The sequence below is a fragment of the Aethalodelphis obliquidens genome, unplaced genomic scaffold (genome assembly GCF_003676395.1).
Source record: "Aethalodelphis obliquidens isolate GAN/ISIS:26980383/991018 unplaced genomic scaffold, ASM367639v1 scaffold73, whole genome shotgun sequence".
NCBI lineage: Eukaryota > Metazoa > Chordata > Mammalia > Artiodactyla > Delphinidae > Aethalodelphis > Aethalodelphis obliquidens.
The window spans coordinates 6072963-6094915 of record NW_020838017.1 but is presented as its reverse complement, the minus strand read 5'-3'; the positions used below and the strand labels follow the sequence as shown (position 1 = coordinate 6094915).

General features: G+C 41.8%; 1 protein-coding gene across 6 annotated transcripts in view; it reads left to right on the top strand.

The window, feature by feature from the left end:
- The window catches only part of RHOBTB1 (Rho related BTB domain containing 1), a 68024-nt gene that overhangs the window by 32689 nt on the left and 13382 nt on the right, over positions 1–21953 (top strand). For 5 of the 6 annotated variants that reach the window (XM_027091887.1, XM_027091888.1, XM_027091892.1 and 2 more), the window contains 3 exons: positions 15966–16151; positions 18919–19898; positions 21575–21693. In XM_027091887.1, the coding sequence (XP_026947688.1) occupies positions 15966–16151; positions 18919–19898; positions 21575–21693 (1285 nt within the window). The remainder of the gene's footprint in view (positions 1–15965; positions 16152–18918; positions 19899–21574; positions 21694–21953) is intronic. The other variant, XM_027091891.1, reaches the window with a different exon arrangement.

Here is a 21953-nt window from a genome sequence, read left to right as displayed (position 1 = left end):
AGGTCTCTTTGGTCTTTTTGTGACCATACTGCAGTCTGATGTTACTCGCTTTGGGCTTTGTTGTCTGAAAAGTCTATTGTTTTTATTTGAAGGTCATTTTTAAAAAAGAAAGAAAAATGTCTCTGAAGTCCTTCATAAAGGCACATTTCCAAAATGAACTGAAGCATTCATGTCTACTTTTCATTTAAAAAAAAAAAAAAGGAGGAGGAGGAAAAATCCAGTAAAGGGAAGATAAATCTAGGACATTAATATGAGTGGGAACAAGGTCAAAGTACCATAAAATATTTAGCAACTTCTCTTGGTCACTATAACTCCAAAGGAGTCTCCGGGACTCCAGCGGTCTTAAAGTCCCTCTCAGTGAATCTGTTATAACTATCAAAATCCAGATAAGGAGGAGATTTCCTTACCCCTTAATAGTAAATGAAGACGTTTCCTTTTAAGTTTAGAAAGTTTAGAATTTAGGTCTCTGTTAACATCAAGCATCATGCTACCTCACAGGATTGGATTAGATACTCCAAACGAGTTACTCCTTTGTATTGAGATAAGCTTTTCTGAAAGGACCTCTCTTTTCTTCAAGCCAGTAGCCCTCGTAAGCCTCTGAACTTCTATTGGCATTTATCCAAGTGGTCTAAAATACCGAATAAACCTCTGAAAGGGTTTGCCCTAGTCCTGAGAAGTCGTTCACACACTGAAAGAATCTGCAATTTAGGCGTTTGTTCAAGGGGGTCTCAGAAAGAGGCATGTAGAAATAAAACTGATTTTAATGTCCCCTTGAACAACGAGAACTGTTGAACTTAATATCCAGCATTACAGATAGGTTTCTTCTTGAGTTTCCTGGTTTTTTTTTTTTTTTCCCTTTCCATGATGTTCTTGATTCTTATCTTAGTTGCCATTTGGGTTTTTTTCTGTTGTCTCATTATTACACACGCACAAAAATAAGAATCAGTGAACCTGCTTGTAAGTACTATGCCGTCAGATTTTGTAATACCTGTGGTTTTAAGGAAGCATAATTAAATGATGACTGGGAGCAAAGTCAGGACAGCACAATAGATTTCAAAGGACTGTTTGTACCCAACTTCTAAAAAGGTGTGGTGAATAGAGATGAGCTTACTGAGATATTGGGTTTAGCTTCTACTTGCTGTCTCAACAGCTCAGTGGTTTATTGCCACTTGAAATTCATGTATTTGGGATGATGAATTCTAACTTGGTTCCACCATGTAAAACTTGTTTTGTGGTACTAGAAAGGCGGCCTCATTATCATGGGAGGTTCCTGCTTAGGGGTGATTTAATGGCACAGTGACCTTCATAGGTCTGATACTGACAGGCATCTACACTGGGCCTCGTCCAGCTTCTTGATGTATGTTGTGCCTGTGCTTGGTCCCTCCCAACAGAAATAAGCTGGTCTCTCATGTGACTCTATCAGTTCAAAGTGCAGTGTGCTGGCTCTGACAATGTTTTGCTCTGTCAACTGTAGCCATCCCCCACCCCTTTGGTGGAAACAGGACGCGCCTTCCAAGCCAAGTCTGACTCCCTGAGCCACACAGAGGGGCTCAGGAAGCCCTCCCGTGTGTCTGACCGAGCTCTCTGTGGGCCTCACTTTTATGTGCATGTCTGGCCTTGCATTTCCTCTGTCTTTTCTGATTCTCCGCAGCCTCCAGGCTTCCTGCCACAGACCCCACCACTGGTAAAGAACAAAAACCAGGGCTGTTCTGTCTCGGATTCCAGCCTCTGTCTATAAACGCTAACTATGTCAGACCGCGTTGCTATAGCACCAAAAAGTTACATTGTATGGAAAAGTCTGGTAGTAGTAGAAGTTTCTTTTCCTCAGTATAGGGCTCCAACCACTGGATCTCATTGCTGTGTGAGAGCTGTTTAATTTCTGTATAACTTCCATTTTTAGCTCCCTATCATTCGTTACGGAGAAAAATCATAATTCCAGTTTCTGACATTCAGTTTGGTTTGCAAACCTGTTTTTTCACTGATGTTTTTACTATACTTGGTATGAATTACAAGTCAGCGAGATGTGATACATTCCTGAGACTCGGAAGTGTATTTGGAACCTTTTTAAAATAATTCATTTGATTCTTATGGTGACAGTGAGAGAAACCAGATTCATACCAAGATGCCTTAGACCTCGCCTTCAGTTTCCTCGGCGTCTTAGCACCAAGCTAGTTAACAAGTTACCCCCTCAAACCTCCTTTGGCACAGGCACGTTCTAGTTTGCAGTGTGGGCCAGGGTGGTACCAGTCTGCTGACTCGAATTTGCAATTTTCCTCACGTGGTATAACTACAACCAGAATGTCAAGGCTCTTGTTATAATTTAAAGGTAATTATTCAACCCATTTTTTTAGCCAACTAGATTAATAGCTCCAATTCATCAAAGCCCTACAGTGTGTCAATCAAACTATTAGGCGCTTTGCCAACACTAGTTTAGTTCATCCTTCCAGGAACCCTAGGAGGCAGAGATTATCTCTACTGCAGTTGAGTAGAGAGTTGAGTTCTTTTACTACCATAACCTGCCCAATAGTGAGTTTCAAAAATAGATTCAGACCCAGCTCTGCCTGACTCCTGGCTCCCACTCTTTCCATTGTGACAAGCTACCTTGACCTCATTTTAAACAGAATGCAACTGAAACCACCACCCCACATTGATGAGCTGGGTATCCATTTGCTCTTCTATATTTGTGTGGTGGCTTAGAATGAGAAGAGATCTCAAAAAGTCATCTGGTCAACCCCTTTTCTCCAGGAAGGGAGATCACCCATCCAAGAAGAAGTAGTGATAGGAGTCCTTCTGTCCGATGGACATGAAAGGTAGCAGAGTGGCATTAGCATCCTAACACTTACCTAACACATTTGAAATACTTCAAACCCTCTTTTGTCTGGAGCGAATGACTCCAACTTTTAGTAGCCTTCCTTCTTCCTACCACCTACTTTCTATCCATTTTCGCATGAACTTTTGAAGCTCTTTCCTGGATCTTTTAAAATGTCAAGAACAAAACTGTACATAGTAGCCATGACTGTGATCAGCTGCTCTTTTCTGGCAAGAAAAAAAAATAACTTCTTTTTAAAGGGATATCACTCAAGAGTTTTCCCCTAGAACTATTAAAAGAAGGAAGTGTGTACACTTAGGTACCTGGCACTGAAAATGTAGGCAAGTAGGATGGGCTCTGCCTTCAACAGAATACCTGGGCCCCTCTGCCGCCATCCTACAGTCACACCACACATAAATGAGTACCCATTTTATTGTCCACTTTCCTTGAAAACCTTCGCCATTGCTGTGTCTTGGGGTCACATAACCTTCAAACACATAAAGCCTATGGGGCTGGAGGTGGTGATAACAGCAGCTCCAATTTAATCAGGGCTCCCCATGAGCCAGGCCTGTGCTCACGGCTCTACGTATCTTGTTGCCACGTCATTCTTGTGGTGACCCTGTAAACTAGGCTCATGTCACAGTTGAGCAAGCATGTACAGAAAGGGGCCAAGGTCAGATGCCTAGGAGAGAGTGGTACTGAGCTTCTCCTGGTAGTTCTGTCTGACTCCAAAGCCTGCTTCTTCCCTTGCCCCCAGGCTTTTGTGGTTGATGATGATGATTGATGGCCAACTTACTTTACATTTATTCCCAGTCCAGTCTAATTCTTACACTGTTCTGTGTGGACATGGAAGACCAGCGTTCACCATCTATCACCAGCTCTAACTAATATTCCATTTGTTCCTCTTAAGTTCTTTAATACGTAGCAAATGACTTAATTCTCTATATGCATCCATGAGTGACTAAACATGAGTCCTTTCATTTCCAGTAAAAATGTTACAACCGAGCAAACTTTCTGAGAGTGAGTGGGATGCTGGGGTACTCTCTATGGCATGTTTTCTCCCCCCAATTTTACGTAAGCATGCAGAATCACTGCATTTACCCTTACGCCGAAGAGTTTCTAGGCATATTTTCAGTACAGTTGGAACTCTTATTATATAGATTACTCTTACACACTGATTTTTCTCGTGTTTTTACGTCCAATGAGAAGTACACTACATGTTTTAAATGATAACATCAATCAGAGCCATGGTTTCTGTGTATCTGTTTAGATAAGACAGCTCTAGTTTCACGTTGAAGGCACATGTAATCAGATACAGCATGAATACATCTCATCTTGAATGCCTGGTTGAGGCCCTTTAAAAAATTCAGGACTGTGGGTGACCAGTGTTTATGTCTTTGTTTGGGATTGGCCGAAGTTGTGGTTAATGGCATGGGAAAAAAGCAAGAAACAACGAATGTGCCTCAGGAAAGTATTTTGAAGTAGTTCTCGTCCGTGGCACTTTCTAAACGCTTGGCCAGAACTAACATTCTGATGATGACTTCAGGATGGCAAACAGCCTGTCAGACAGAAAAACATATCAAGTGGAAGAGGGCCAGGGCTAGGATGAGGGTGAGGCACTCACCTTGGGTGTAAAATGTAAATCATAATAATTTTTAAAAGATAGGATCGGGCTTCCCTGGTGGCGCGGTGGTTGAGAGTCCGCCTGCCCATGCAGGGGACGCGGGTTCGTGCCCCGGTCCGGGAAGATCCCACATGCCGCGGAGCGGCTGGGCCCGTGAGCCATGGCCGCTGAGCCTGCACGTCCGGAGCCTGTGCTCCGCGACGGGAGAGGCCAGAACAGTGAGAGGCCCGCGTACAGCAAAAAAAAAAAAAAAAAAAAGAAAGAAAAGATAGGATCACTGTTAACTGATCTTTTCTTTCTGTCTCAGGCTCAGCATGGCAAATGTTACTGGTCCTGACCTTATTTAAAATTTTGGTATTTTGCTCATCATGGATTTTTTTTTTTACCTTAATTTTGATTTTTGAAAAAATAGTGTTCATCTGGATTACTGAGGTTTTGGGCACCTCTTTAAATTTTGCACCTGAGGCCAGTGCTTCACTCTTCACCCAAGTCCTGGCCCTGAAGGTGAACTTTATAAATGGGTAACAAATCAGCAAAGGGAGGAAAGTTCCCAATGCGGGTACTTTATGGAAAAGTCATCCAAACCACTTCTAAATGTGTGGTCCAGAGGGATCTAGGAAAACTACTGCAGCTTGTTTCCTAAAGATATTTCGTCCTGCTATGGCATAAAGGACTAAGACTTGCCCAAGTTATAGAAAACAGTAGAAAGACATTAGAAGAGCAGCTAGTTGGACCAAGGGACAGGAGTAGTTGTTCCCTAAGAGGTTCGACTAAAACTGCTACTTCTCATAGTTGATTATGCCGAAGCTACCGGTTACCTGATGTCAGAGATCTGGGGGGAGGTGAACCGGCATGTTTTAGCCCGTACCTGGATGATCCGAAAGCAGCCAGTCCTCAGGCCATGCTTTGCTAAACACTGTCACGGAAACATCACAATACTCTCTACTGAACCTCAGCCAGACGGGAAGAATGTCATGAATGCTGGAGAGAGCTTTCGAGTGAGGGAAACCGGGGAAAAAAGAGCACATACTGTGTGTGGATCCCTTGCTGTAAAATTCTAGAAAATGCAGCGTAATCTATACTGACAGAAAAGAGAACACTCGCTGCCTGGGAAAGAGGATGGAGGGAAGGAGGGATTACCAAGGGACACAAGGACACTTTCAGGGTGATGGAAATACTTGTTTTACTGACTGGGATGACAGTATGGAGAGTGTATACCTATGTCAAAGCTAATCACATTGAGCACCTTAAGTATACAAAGTTTAGTGCATTTCAATTGTAGCTGAATAATTTTTTAAATAAAATATTTTTATGGGCCGTCTAAGTAGTCTATGATATGTGAGGAAATTTTCATGGCTGACAATGTATGTTTTGATTATTTATAGAACTTAAACTTAGTTCTCATTGAAAATATCAATAGAAATCATTTGTATGAACTTAGGGGCGAAAAAAATAAGACGAGATCCTTAATAGCTGAACATGGGAAATGGAATGGTTCTGGCATCTCAAAGCTAATGATGGGACACTATCAAATTGTCCCCAAATCATGCTGGATCCCTTTTCCCAGAGACAGAGCCCTCAGCTGTGTGGATCGTAATTCACCCAAGTGGCCTGTGTCTTTGGCTGTGGTCCTGTTTGTATCTTTTTCTGAGAAGATATATTTGAGCAGGCACCCTGTGATAACTGAATGAAGGACACCACATTCCTGAAAGTTTTCCATTTCTCCATCAAATAGTAACAATTTTCTCTTTCGTAGTTGGTCCTTTCTGGAGCTAGAGAATGGTGCGAGACCAAGAGAAAAAGGAGGGAAGCATAGTAAGCCACAAACCTCCCCATTTTTTGCCAAATTTTTGAATTTATAAATTGGGGCGGTGGGGGGAATGCCTTGTTTGAATGAGTATTCTTAAACAGAATTACATGTATTAACACTAATGTTTTTCCAACTATAGTTTGTTTCTCCTCTGGGTATCATTTCCAAGACCTTTACAAGAATCATTTTAAAAAATAATTATATACTTATGGTACTCCATTTACCCATAGATGAGGGCATTAACTAAAACAGTTGAAAGTGGATTATTACTGCTTTGTGCTAATCCAAAACAAAAATATGTTAGACTAAATGCATACAAGTAATTAAAATTTTTTAACGTACTGGAAATTTATGGATTCTGTACTAAAGTACTCAAGCATAGGATTGCAGTCATGCCAAATCATCTGGCACAGAGAAAATATGTCTGTGCCGTGCTCTGTGCCATCCCCAGCCTACTGTCCTCCACTGTCCTTCCTGCTCTGAACTGGTACATCTTGTACTGTAACCAGAAGACACAGTATCAGAAGAGCTGGGATCCCTGTGCGCAACCCAGCCCTGTTCCCGGGATGAAATTGTCCTTGGGAAGCAGCAGTGCCAAATGAGACAGGAACAGGGCTTGGTTGATGACTGGGGTCAGTCATGTTCCGGGACCTGGAAGGATGCTGGCTGCTGCCCAAACACTGGTCACATGACTGGGAAAGACAGTCCGTTATGGTTGAGCCCAGGAAAGCATTTGTGGACCCAAAAGATGCCGCAGACATATGAATAACGTGGCCACTGAGATGGGTAAGGAGAATAAGGGACATATATACTGTTCAATGCATTAACATCGTGTGTTCTACCTTCTTTTTACCTTTTTGCTGTTACTACTTAATAACTGCAAGCTTGACAAGTTGGGTCAAATACAGCTAAGTTTGTTGACTTTTCATCCTTGGACAAAGAGAAAACATCAGTTTGTGGTGTTTCTATACTGGAATCATCTGATGAAGAAATAGATATTTCAGCCCGTACAGTTTTCCCTTATAAATTAGGTGGTAAGAAGAAAGAGACAGCTGCTGGGTAATTCTGCAGTGTCCTCAGAGGATGCTTCTATTACCATCTTTCAGCAATTCCATATCAATGAGCTAGTCAGCCAAAAGGGAAAGATCTCTTGATGAGAATGTCCTGCCATTCTTATTAGCTGCAATATACAAGATATGTCTTCGGTGACTTTTGAACCCATAATCGTATTTGTCTGACAATAATTGGTACCATATGGTTTACAGACCACTTTCACAGATATTTTTCTTAGTGAATCTTAACAATAATCGTATCAATAACTTTTAATTTTGACCATTTATTAGATTTCCAAAATTATTCCACTACTTTGTTCTCTCCCCAGAACTCCTCTGCCTCTCGGCCTAGAAAATATAGTTAGAAGGACAAAGTACTGAATTACCAGAAGATAAAACAAAGAAGCAAAAATCTGTTCTAAACTTATCACCTTGGTTATCTTTCTATTTTAGTACTTTTGGGGTGGGGCAGGAGAGTTGGCATGTTTTTTAAAAAACAAGATGGTCTGTGAAATAGAGGGTGTTATGTTAAGCCTTAATTCTGTGAAACTAACCCAGAATTAATCCTGAAAGTAACCTGCCCATTTCTTTATATTTCCTTTGTTTCTGGATACAATCTAATTCCTAGAAGAGATCATTAATCCATTTTTATTCTGCCATTATGAAAGTATCCAATTAGATGGGTAAATAGATTTTTAAGATAAATCCAAATAATTTAAAGATATATTTTTAGTGGATAATCTCTGCTATATACCAGAGATATTATATAGCTATCTTTCAGCCATAATTGTCTGAAGAAATGTAATAGCTCACATATCATTTTTTCATTAAAACTTTAAGCATATCCCCTAACTGACTTATTTTAGGCCCAAATTTATTTCTTTTAGATGTTGAGTCTGCAGACATATTTGCATCTACATCCTGCAATATCTATAAGGCCATTTTATTTGATAAACAGTCACTGAGGGCTTCTTTTGTTACAAACACTGTGTTGTGCACAATGGGAGAGAAACTAGTAGGAACAGAACAAAATCCCTAAAAATGAGACTCAAAGAGTAATGGGGAAAGACAGCAACATTTTAAAGAGTTACAATTCAGTGTTAAAGTGCTGAGCTAAAGATGTCAGTACCAGGAACAGGGAAGAAAGAATTTCTCTGAGCAAAAATTCCACCATCATTCTTGACTCCTTTTGGTCATATCTGACACCTGCTCCATCAGCAAACCCCGGTGGCTCTAGCTTCCACGTGTATAAAGAACGCAGCCACTTCTCACCACCTGCACCACTCCCAGGCCGAAGTCACCACCATCTCCCTCTGGATTATTATTTTTTAACTGGCCTCTCCTTCTGTCTTATCCCTCCTGACAACCCACGCCCCACCACCATTTGGTCAGTTCTCATGATGGCAGTGGGGTGATCCTGTTAACACATAAATTAAGTCATTCTGCTCAAAAACCCCTAATCGTCTACCAGTTCACTCCGAGTAAGAGCCAGACACCCATTAGGCCCTCTGTACCTCAGCCCAGCATTGCCTCTCTGAGCTCAGCTCCTGCTGTTTTCCCCCTCGCCCTCAGGAAAACACCCCAGGAATGCTCCTGCCTCAGGACCTTTGCACTAGCCGTTCCCTCTTCCACAGTGTTCTCCCCGCAGATATCAACGTGTCAGCTCCTTCACTTCCTTCAGGTCTCTCCTGAAATGTCACCTTCTCAGTAAGGCCCTCCACGGCCACCTCATTTCAGCAGCAGCTTATGCTCCCCAATATTTCTGTCCCCCTTCCCCACTATATCTCCTCCTTAGCACTTGTCACCACCTAGCATACTAAATATCTTACCTATTTTTCTTGCTTTTTGTCTCTATTCTCCAGTTGAATATAAGCATGACGAGGGTTAGCACAATGAAAACAGTGATTTGTGTCTTTAACTTGTTAAAGACACAAATGTCTGGAAGAGCACCTGGCACATAGTAGGTTATCAGTTAATATTTCTGGGAGAAATGATTGAATGATTGCTTATTGATACTGGATAAGTGACTTGGCAAGTCCTTGTACCTTTATTGATTCACAGAGGATTGGGGAGAAGCCTGGGTGAGAGTGGTGCGATGATCTTGCTGGTTCACCCAGTTTCGTTTCAGAAGAGTCAGGAGGTTAATTCCAGAGCCCTCCCATCTGGCCATCTAGCTGACATGTAGGCACTGTTACATGCGCAGCTGGTCTTGCTCTTAGGAGAAAACAGTGCAGGAAGGCATTTCCTCAGTCATGTAGCTTCAGGGCAAGCCGAAGAGAAATGGGAATGAGGTGGAGTTTAGGCAGAGAATTTATTACCACGATTTCACTTTCTCCTGTCAAGGAAGCCTTCTCTGTATCAGTGTTTCCTGCTTTCATTGATCAGGAGTTAAATGAGATTGCTTAAGCTATTTCTTTTACTTAATTACTTGTGCTTCACCCAATTTCACATGCACTCCACTTCTTCTGATGATTGTGTGAGGTGTAAGAATACAGACAGTCTCTGACTTATAATAGTCCTATTTACAATTTTTCTACTTTACGATGGTGCAAAAGCGATACACATTCAGTAGCAAACATACTTTGAATTTTGATCTTTTCCCAGGCTAGCGAAATGTGGTACTGTACGCTCTCATGCTGCTGCGCATTGGCAGGGAGCCACGCAGTCACCAGGGTAAACAACTGATACATTTACAACCACTCTGTACCCAGACAGCCATTCTGCACATTCAGTACAGTGTCCTATAAGCTACATGAGATATGCAATACTTGATTATAAAATAGGCTTTTTGTTAGATGTTGCCCAACTGTATGCTAATGTAAGTGTTCTGAGCACATTTAGGGTAGGCGAGACTAAGCTATGATGTTTGGTAGGTTAAGTATATTAAATGCATTTTTGATTTATGATATTTTCAATTTAGATGGGTTTACCAGGACATAACCCCATTATAAGTCAGAGAAGATTTGTACACTAAAGGGAGCATAGATAGAAAAATGGGATATCAAGTTAAAAAAAAAGCTGGTTTCCAAAAGATGATAACCCACAGCTTTCTATATGGTCAGGCCATTGCCTTCTGGGATATCTGCACTATGATGGCAGAACCAACCATTTTTAAGACTTGAGTATTATCTATTTTAGGATTTGGTGGCATTGGTGGGATGTTGACATGGCTTCCCTGTACTTGAGAGTGTGCATCGCTTGGTCCCATTTTTGGAGGGTGGGGGAAGACTGGTTTAAAATGTTGCTTCCTACTAAACATGCAGTTACGGGCTTGGAAGAAATAGTTACGCATGCTAATCACTCCCCAATCTGGATATATTTCAGGGTGTTTTCACAGTTTTCCCCACATAACATCTGTACTTAAGAAGCCTCACTGCTATTGGTAAAGTATTGACTTGATTTCTCTGCTCACATCCAGGGCACTGCATGGTACTGCCCTGCTCTCCCTAGATCCCCTGCCAGGCACTCCCCTACAGGCCTCTCCATTCTCCATGAGTGTGAGCTCACACAGCCATTCATCTCCAGGTGGTTATGTTCACCATCACTGACAACTCCCTCCGCATCTCATACACACCGGGCTGCTCCCCTACTAAAATTTTCCAAAGCCACGTGTTACACATTCCTTTTCTCTGCCATGCTCCCAGCTGTTTCGTGCTGTTTTGATCTGTCTGTTTGCACAGCGCTGTCAGATTATATGCATGAAAGGTGTATTGCTGACATGAATGGTTTTGAAAACGTTTCCGTAGAGGCTACCTCGGTTATCAGTGGGGAGAAGGAGGTCAGGGACTCCTACTTGAGTCTTTGCCAGAAGAGGATTTGTGTACATTGACAAAGAAACCATTGAAATGTGATCATGATCTCTACCAATATATAAAGGATATGGTAGTCTCTACTAAAGAAATAATAATAGGCAGTAGTGACATAGAAAGGCTTAAAAGTATATGTTAAAAAGGAGATACTTCCAAGCAAGACTCAGGTAAATAGAATTGGTAGCTTACTCTTGGTTACCAAGTATTCATCAGCAAGAGACCCAAGCAAAACTGGCACACCAGAGAAGGGCCCTCGGATGCCCTGCTCACAGCTATCTGGAGGACTGCATGGAATCCACTATCCTTCATGTTGCCTGCGTTGGCCTGGTCTTACTTAGATAAAGGATAATTTAGCAATTATTTTTTTCACCTAAGCAGATAAGAAAACCCAAGGCCCATGGCTCCTTAGCTGGACAGTGATGGCAAAGTAGAAAAGGGAAGAAAAGGGAAGAGAAACTAAAAAGATGGAAAGCACTTTTGTGATAGGAAAGAACATAGAAAATTTATTCCTAACAGCAAATTTTTAATAATAATTATCTACCTTTTTTTTTTTTAATTTTATTTTTATTTTTTGCCGTACGCGGGCCTCTCACTGTTGTGGCCTCTCCCGTCGCGGAGCACAGGCTCCGGACGCGCAGGCTCAGCGGCCATGGCTCACGGGCCCAGCCGCTCCGCGGCATGTAGGATCCTCCCGGACCGGGGCACGAACCCGTGTCCCCTGCATCGGCAGGCGGACTCCCAACCACTGCGCCACCAGGGAAGCCCTATCTACCCTTTTTAATCACTTCTTCAAAGGATAAACTTAGCTTCTGTTTGCTTCCCTGATCTTTTCCCACCAAGTTTGCTAATTTGACTGTAGGTATTATAGACAGGCCATGAAAATATGTGGCATTTAATGTTTAAAGTCTAGCTTGAAAACGAAAAAAAAATGTATATATACACATTATTACCTTAAAAGGAAAATCCGCCATGTATTTAATTTCAATCTATTCTTTAAAGACTTCACATAAAAAAAATTTCACTCTACGCCCATAGCCATATATAATAAAGAGTGTAATGAATAAAGTACACTTTTTAAAAAGTCTGTCCCGGGCCAAGGTATGTGGGTATGATGCACTATTTTCAGATTTTGTTTTCTTTAATCCTCCAACAAAGATTGGTCCCAACTTTGCATGCACGCCTTATGTTATCCAAATATCTCTGCCAATCTTTCACATGCTATCTTTGGCCAGTGTTCTCCTTGAAAGATAGCTGAAAAAAATATGCTTTTCTGTTTGTTTAATATCTGAAGAAGAACTGCTACAACTGAGGTTGGCTTTATCAGCTCAAGCGTTTTGGGGCTGACTAGGTCTCTCTCTGGTCCCACCCCTCCATGAAACTAGAGATCCGCAATTGTTTCAACACATAGATTTACTTTGGGTTGTTTTTCAATTGTCTAATCAAAACATTATTTCATGGCCATTACTTGATGCATCAGTACCCTAGTGAAACTTTTATATTGATATTTTCCCCTTAGAAACAATAAATCACATTTTTCTCCAAAAAATAAACATTCATAGGCCAGCAACACTCTAAAATCCTTTGTAATCCTGGCTTTCTTTAATACAGACACTTAGCCCGGTCCAAAAAAATCCAAACCTTTCCTACCCTTCTCAATATTCAAGTTCTGGAGTTTAGAGTTTTGTCTCCTATGTGCTTTGCCTCTGTATTCTCGAATTCTCGTGCTTTCTACTCCAAATGGCTGTAGGACTCCACTTAAATCCCATCAGATTCTTTTTACAGCTGAAATAGGAACCCTGAGGTCATATCTAGGCCAACTCTGCTGCCTAATCTGTGAGAATGTCCTCATCACACCTCCCCCTCCCAATTATTTTTAAACTCAACTCTTCAAAGTAAAAAAGTGTAACAGAGCCCAGAGAAGGAGAAGTGCTAGAACTTGCCTTTTTCTTTTTATCTTTCACAGGAATGGCATTTTTAAACACCAGCTTGTGTCAGACATTGAACAGTCTCCACCCAGGAATGAATGTTTTGATTAAAAGTTATTTAGTATCTCTAGCTCCTTGGAATTCTGCCTAAAGCTGGAGGTATTCTTAGCTGCAGGTCTTGTGCCTCTTTGACCAGATAGAAAAATGGCTCAAAATCTAGAGGGAATAAATGGCATTCTCAAACTAGCTACTTGATTATATAGGTGTTTATATCATAGAGGATCCTGATGTGTTGAGAATTAGGAATTAGAAAAGAATGCTGGGATGCGAAGGAATATGTCAAAGCAGCGTCTTTCTATAGCTCTGTCCCTGTGGCCATTGATTCTCAGGCTTTTGCTTAAAATCAGGTTTAGAACACTACATTCGTATGGCAGGCCTCTGTACATAATGTTTCTTAACTTGAATTTGTATTTAAATCAACAAGGGTTAAAGACATTTAAGCAGGTTGGTAGATAAAATATGATCTAATTTTTAAACTACTTTTAATGTAAAATCATGGGGACAGATTCCCATAGCATCTAAACATGCATTTCAAAAAAGGAAAAAGAATAACTTTATTCCAAGGATGCAAATAGAATTTTGACTCAAGTTATTTTCGCTGCAGAGGTAGCGTTGCTCTCAGTACAGCCTCTTCTCTTTAACTATCATCCTTTTGAGGCAAAATATTTACAGAGCATTGAATTATTTTTCTGGCTTTCCAACAGCATTTCATGCACTGAGATATCGATGTGACATAGTTAGAAGTTGGGCCCTCCGGACGTGTGTTGTGCAATGGCATTGTGCTGCTATCATCAGGAGATGCCATTTTTTCCAGCCCCCAAGGTCCTGTCTTTACTTGTTTACGGGTCATCTGGATAGAAACTAGTATAGGTTCAGTGGCATGAGTGTTATCACGGTAACCTTGGCAACAGAGCTAGCTCCGATTTCAAAACCTCACATGCTGTATCATAAAACTAGATAGCAGAATTGACATTTTGCTACATGTCTGTCATATAAATTAAACTCTGAGAATGATTTTCTTTATAGCCATGTGCCTTAATATGGAAATAGAAGGCACCAATTAGAAAAAATTTTATACCTATATCAATAGGTACTGTTCCACATTTAGGTGGTGGATACGTTTTCTCAATTCCTTCCCTGTGATTTGGAACCTGAGATCCTGCCATATTATTCTCACTGTGCAGAATGCTTAGCAGCTTTATTTTACGATCAGGCTGAAGCTTACAGCAGAGCTGCATCAGATATCCTATATAAATAGGATTATGAATAATAGAAAACTCAGCTCCTAAAAAATGTAACATTCAAAGCATTCTTGACTTTACTGGATACTATTATTTATGCTGATTAGAAGTGAGGCTGTGCACAGAATATTCTGCTAACTAAATCAGAATCCCAGAGACAAGACATGCTTCCCTTTCATTTATATAGTTATGCATATTTTTACACACATTATATTTTCCAGTACCCAAGAATCTTTGATAAGATCTTTATTTCAAGGGCATTTTAAACATGCAGATTAATACACTCATCTGCTTTGAGTCCTAGGGTCCTCTTTTATAATTAGTAAATATTTTAATGTCAGGATTTTCCCCTCTACTTGTCGTGGTCTGGTGCAGTTTTTCTTGGATATAAATTTAAATACTCAACTTGTGAATTACATTTAATGTAAGCACCCTGCAGTTTGCTGCATTGCAAATGATTATTTTTAGAAATTTTATGGTTGCCTGGATATATTTGTTTCTCTTCATTGATATGTAGGGAGAGAAGCTCATTAATGATTTAAAAAGATGGTGTTTTGATTCATCGACTTGATTCTTCTCATTATATAAACAATAAAGGCAATAAATTAACATCTAATAAAATTGTGAGTTTATTTCTGAATATAGCTGCAAAATAGTCTTGAATCCTTGGTTATAACTTTTTCTATTCTTTATATTCTTCTGCCTCCATGTTTTCACAGTCATCATTCTGCACATTTGAACCTAGAAAGATGGTTTATAATTCTTATTAAAGATACCTTTTAGCAGTTATCTGTCAAACACCATAATTGACAACTGTTTTGTAAAAACAGTTCTTTGGCTCCTAGAATGATAAGTTATTATATAAAACATGGAAGATCCTTATGTCACAACTGACTATAAAACAATTTTCCTTTTTTCCATATATCTGCTCTGTGTCACGTATCACATTTGAGAAACTGCTTCCAACATTTTCTCATCCATCTTATTAGCCGTCTGACTAACTCCGGCTAGTTTTATGTTAAATACTACCTTCTTGCCTTACGCCCAGCAAAAAGTCGAAATTCCTGCAAGTTCAGGACTTTTCCTTTTCAGAAAAAGATAAGTGGTTGTGCTCTCTCCATGTGTGCTTAAGGGAGAAGAAGGGCAGGAATCCTTCTGTGTATTTGCCGACCCTGTACAGCAAATACCTGTTACATTTTTTTGTAATGCGTAAACTGTTTGCTTTATCTCATTGAGTCATCATCATCTTTCTGTTTACAGTGGTAAATGGTATTTTTTTATTATTTTCTTTTATCTTGAAACTATTTCTTGTGATGAACAGAAATAGTTCAGCATGTGGTGGTTCCAGACCTGAGTCTAGTTTGGATAACCCATCCGTACTGTAAAATAACGTCATTGGAAACCCTTCTGCAGTGCAACATGGAAATGAACTCAGGCTGTGCGGGTGCTGGAATGTGGAGGCTTAATGGGCTGTTTGCATGACACCAAGATGTATTTTAATATCTGGTCTTTTTTTTTTTTAAACTGTGACATGATATGGCGTTAGATGGATGGGGGAGGGGAGGAACCATAATGATAAAAGAGAAAATACAAGTTAAAAGGCAAAATACAGCTTCTTGTGTGATTTCCTTTTAGGTCCGACGTTGTGGTCCTCTGTTTTTCGATCGCTAATCCCAATTCCCTAAATCATGTGAAAACGATGTGGTATCAAGAAATCAAGCACTTTTGCCCTCGCACACCTGTTGTTCTCGTTGGCTGCCAGCTAGATCTCCGCTATGCCGATCTCGAGGCTGTTAATAGAGCCAGACGCCCTTTAGCAAGGTAAGCCGAGGGACTCAGCGTTTCCCTGTGCCGGCCAAATTAAAATTTAGAGGTAGCAGATGTCTCTGTAGCCTTGGGTTCTGTTCTTCAGTGGCTCTGGGGCCCCATCAGTCAGCCATATGCTTTAGGTTTGCTTGTTGAACATGAGGAAGGGGTGTGTGTCCCTGACCCCTCTCACCTCTTAGGCAGGAGCCCATTTTTGTAAAATGGTTGACCAGCGATTGAAGTGAGTTCTCTAATTATGATACGGAGTGTATAAAAGTGCTTTGAACTTTGTAAAGTAGTAAACAAACTGTTAGCTACTCATAATAATGTCTTTCTGGAAATTATATTATAGTAAAGTTAACTGACGTTCAGAGCCATCAGCCATAATTCTTGCCCCCAGGAACATCAGGTTCATGCAAACACATATATCCAGGTGTTTGTTTTGTTTTGTTTTGCGGTACGCGGGCCTCTCACTGCTGTGGCCTCTCCCGTTGCGGAGCACAGGCTCCGGACGCGCAGGCTCAGCGGCCATGGCTCACGGGCTCAGCCGCTCCGCGGCATGTGGGATCTTCCCAGACCGGGGCACGAACCCGTGTCCCCTGCATCGGCAGGCGGACTCTCAACCACTGCGCCACCAGGGAAGCCCTATCCAGGTGTTTTTAATCTTCTCATTTTCCTCCATCTAACCTCTGAGAGTATTTCATTCCCAAGTTGGCAGTGTCAAGTTTTAAAAAATTATATACACCTATGGTTGCAAAACTGCTTTTCAAATGGCTCTAGTGGTGATATGTTTAGAGCATCACACGTTTAAAATACAACTTGAAGGAGAGTTTGTTTCAGTCTGTATAAAATGTGGATACCAATCTTGGTGGCGGGGGCATGGAATAAGTGTTTTTCCAAAAGCTGTGCTCCTTCAATATTCTCCTTTAAAAAATAATTTTATACGTTTTATGCTTAACTCCATTTTTTGCTGGTGAGCATAGCTTTCCCCAAAATGTTGATATTAATACCTTCCTTCCAGGCAGGTACTTGCCTTAATAGGGTTGTTAGAAAATTTTATACAGATACAAGTTTTTATGCTCTCACAGCAAAAGCAAATGGTACTTTGTTGAGATAATTTCTGATGTTCTAGGTATGTCTTGGATGAATGTTCTGAAAACAATTCATGTTCCTTCTATTCTTAAATGCAGGGACTAGGAATTGAATATCGTAAGCCACGTAGAGGGAAAGAGGACTCTGGGCAAATGAGAGATGAGCCCCTGGCCCCGGAACTTTCTGTTTCAAAGGTTAGGATAGTCGGGCCTCACACCGTGGATGTGCGGAGGCCTGGAGGAGAGTTACAGAGCTCCAGGGGACAGTCCTTTCCATAGACAGTTCTGAGATTTGATGAAGGAGGTGGCATCTGAGCTAAGCCTTAAAGAGATTCATCAGTTTGTGATGAAGTTAACCCTTCTCCCTCTCTGCACTTCCCTTCCGCCTTTACAACAAGCTGCAGTTTTCCATCTAGGTCCTCAAATCCAAATTCTACCCAGTATTCTTATTGTTCCTAAGGCCGGTGCCTGTCACACACATCACCCTTGGTCTCGTAAGCCAAATATTTATTTAGGAAGATCATCTCCTAAGAGTGTGTCTCAGAACCAAGGATGTGTGTGTGAAGAGTATAACGACAGATCCCATCTTGCCTACATTCTGGAATCCATCTGTGTCTTGACCACGGCAATGCCATAATTACAGCACTCTTCTGCCAGTACTGCTTCCAGACATTTGGCTTCCTGGGTTTTGATTAGATTGTAAGCGGGCCTTGTGTGCCGGTCTAAAGGGTGCAGACTTTATTCCATGGGCTCTGTGGAACCAGAGGAAGTTTTTTTAAAGAACTGCGGCTAAGTCATACTTGTATTATGTGAGGAATTTTCGTGCAACAGTGAGCACTGTGACAGAAAATGTGGAGAATCTGAAGAAAGATGAGTTCAGAGGCTCATGTACTAGTCCAGGCAAAAGATGATGAGGGCTTGACTGAAGGGTGTGGAAGTAAAGAGAAGCAGTGAGATATGAAATAAGGCTCACACACCTAATAGAGGAGACTTAACGAGCTGTCGGACATGGACCATTTAGTCTAGAACCAGGGAGTTCTAGACTCTCATTGCTTAGGAAAGGTCTCTCAGCAACTTGCAAATGTGACCTTAGGCAAACCCTTTAACCTCTCTGCCTCAGTTTCTTCAGAATGTAGAACAAATATAATAGCCATAGAGTTGCTCTGGGGCTCAAGTGAGAAAATGACTATGGATTGATTTTTAAGGTATAGAGCAAAACGTAAGCATAAGGGGATAATAATGAAAATGATGCAGATGATGGTGGCAATGATGATAACAGCCAACGTGTCTCAAGCGCTTACTGTGGAACAGGTACTGTGCTGGGCAAATATCTCATTTAAACCTTCCAATCGTCCTTTGAGATGCAAGTACTCACTATTATTCTTCCTATTTTACAGATGGGAAAACCAAGGCTTAAAGAGGTTAAGTAACTTGTCCAGGATCACATAGCTAGCAAATGGCTCATACTTGAGTTACTGTTGTTACTACCAGAAGCAATTTTTTTTTTTCTCCTGCAGTCCTAAGTCCTTTATATTTGCAAGTCTTAAGGTTGGTAGATTTTTCAAGAGTCTGGTTAAAAGCCTGAATAGGATTTTAAATGTATAATCCATGTAGGTGCTTAGATAGGCCCTGGTTACTATTTTCTTTCCTGAAAGAAGACTGATTCTAATTTTTAAAGTATTCTATTTCAGGCCCATAAAGAGAGGGGATATCTTGCCCCCAGAAAAAGGCCGAGAGGTTGCAAAGGAACTGGGCATACCCTACTATGAAACAAGCGTGTTTGACCAGTTTGGAATCAAGGACGTGTTTGACAATGCAATCCGAGCCGCCCTCATTTCCCGCCGGCACCTGCAGTTCTGGAAATCCCACCTAAAGAAAGTCCAGAAACCTCTACTTCAGGCACCGTTCCTACCTCCAAAAGCCCCTCCACCGGTCATCAAAGTTCCAGAATGTCCCTCCACGGGGACGAACGAAGCCGCCTGTTTACTGGACAATCCTCTGTGCGCTGACGTCCTGTTCATCCTCCAGGACCAGGAGCAGATCTTCGCACACCGGATTTACCTCGCTACCTCCTCTTCCAAATTTTATGATCTCTTTTTAATGGAATGTGAAGAAACCCCCCATTGGAGCGAAGGAGCCTGTGAGCAAGAGAAGCAGAGCAGGGATTTCCAGGGGCGGCCCCTGAGTCTTGATCCAGACGAGAAAAGGGAGGAGGGCACCCCAAGGACACCTCAGGCCGATCAGTGGATGTCCTCAAGCCAGAACCTGTCCCAGCAGGAGACCCCGGGGCTGGAGGCCGAGGGCTCAGTGGCGGAGACACAGACCCTGTCAGGCTGGAGTAAGGGCTTCGTTGCCATGCACAAGGAGATGCAGGTCAACCCCATTTCGAAGCGGGTGGGCCCCATGACTGTGGTCAGGATGGACCCATCCGTCCAGCCAGGCCCTTTCCGGACCCTGCTCCAGTTTCTCTATACGGGGCAACTGGATGAAAAGGAAAAGGATCTGGTGGGCCTGGCTCAGATAGCAGAGGTCCTAGAGATGTTTGATTTGCGGATGATGGTGGAGAACATCATGAACAAGGAAGCCTTCATGAACCAGGAGATTACGAAAGCGTTTCACGTCCGGAAAGCCAACCGGATAAAAGAGTGTCTCAGCAAGGGGACGTTCTCAGGTGAGTGGGTCCAATGGCAAAGTCATCGATACCTCTGGTTGCCTTTGATCAAACGTTAGCCAGACACGAGGAGGGGAAGGGTAACCGTCACTAGCGTACGTAAGTACTCTTCCCCCACGTACCCAAGTTCCACGTATTTTGCTTATTTCATTCTCACAGACTTGAGGGTTAAATCTGATGATCTCCGTTTTGCAGATGGGGAAACGGAGGGACAGAGGTTAGGTAACTGGCCCACGGTTACACAGGTTGTAAATGACTGAGCCAGGATTTGAACGCAAGCTGCCCCCTAAAGCCCCGTGCTGTCACAGTGCTTCTCAAGGGTAGGTCGAGCTACCCGTGAGCCTCAGCCAGTCGGTTTGATGCTCACAACTGCCCTCCAGGATTCCTTCCCTGATCAAGTCTGTTTTGACCCTTCGGCACACACCCATGACAAAAATCAGTGACCTTTGTTCCCGAGGCCATTTCGGTGACCCTCTGCATTCCCACCTGGAAAGCGTCATCTGTCTCTAATCCCTCTCCTTTCACTTCTCACCCTCCTTTACCCTGCTCATCTGTATCCTTCCTGCTCCTTCGTTGTCTTTGATAACTGTGCCGAGGGCTGCCCACGGCACCCTTATGTAATTGCTTAAGCACCCTGGTGGCCTGTATCCAAGATGGGCGACTGGCCCATGCTTGTCCTATCTTACAGGCTTGTGCCGTTTTTGTTCTGTAATTGTCCTCTCTGTGTATGTTTCATTGTAAAACTTTGACTTCCTGACTTCTATTTACCGGGATACTTGTATTCTTCTCTTTCTCTTTCATAATGCCTGTCATAGTAATATACATGTAATAGGGGGTAGCTGAATCTGTTCATTAATTTTGAAGCTTTGCGTAATATTTACTCCAGACATTGACCGTCATGGTACAGAAGCAGTCTTGAAAGTTAAGAAGTGTCACAAACCCACAGTAAAGTAAACAATAGACCTTAAGTGAACGTGATGAAATCTCCCTTTCCTTACTACAGAGGTATATTAACCAAATACAGTGTGGGAGCTTCAATTGGATTCTGTTTAAAAAAAAAACAAACGAACTATAAAATACAATTGGGGGTAATTAGAAAAATTTGAATATGAACTAGATAATGGATGATATTAGGGATCCTAATTTTCTTAAAAATAATAATGGTATGGTTATCTAGGAGAATGTTCTTATTTTTAGAAAATTCTTTATTAATAAAGTAGTTAGGAGTGAAGTATCATGCTGTTAAAAAATGTCTACATAAATGTAAAATATATAAATATATATATCACTAAGGCAAACATGACAAAATGTTAAGCATGTGAAAAGCAAGTTGTCGTTGTACTATTCTTTCCACTGTTCTCTATGTTTGAAATTTTTCATAATAAGGCTGAAAAAATATTCCTCTCCTTTACGTTACTTTATGGTTCAGAGAATTTGTGTTGTGACCCTTTGTGTAATTTTAACTGCTTACTCCTTAATCCTCGGAGGACACGGTGAGAATTGGGTGTGCCCAAGGCGGGAGGTCGGGGGGTGCCGGGGAGGTTGGGGAGGGGTGGACACAACATCAGTGCTTAAAGGTATGGAGGAGAGAAGACGAGAGATGTAGGCTGAGGCGCGTGGGTGGAAGTTTCTCGGGGAGGTTGGCTCACGCTTGTGCTTCCTGCATCCTTGGGCAGATGTGACATTTAAGTTGGACGACGGAGCCATCAGTGCCCACAAACCGCTGCTGATCTGCAGCTGCAAGTGGATGGCTGCCATGTTCGGGGGGTCGTTCGTCGAAAGCGCCAACAGTGAGGTAGGTGCCTTCCGAAAAGCCCAAGCGGCATGTTTATGAACGTGCATGTGTATTTATGTTAGGAAGTGTTTAACTGGCCAGAGGACTTCGATTCTTTAACTGCTAACTTGGAATAGGTTTGTTTGTTTCCCTGCAGTGGAAGACTGGAGTCCTAACCACTGGACCGCCAGGGAAATCCGGAATAGTTTTTTAGGCCGTGCTTCAGTGTCAGGTCACCGTCGTCTTTTTTCTGTTTTTTTTTTTTTTTTTTTTTTTTTTTT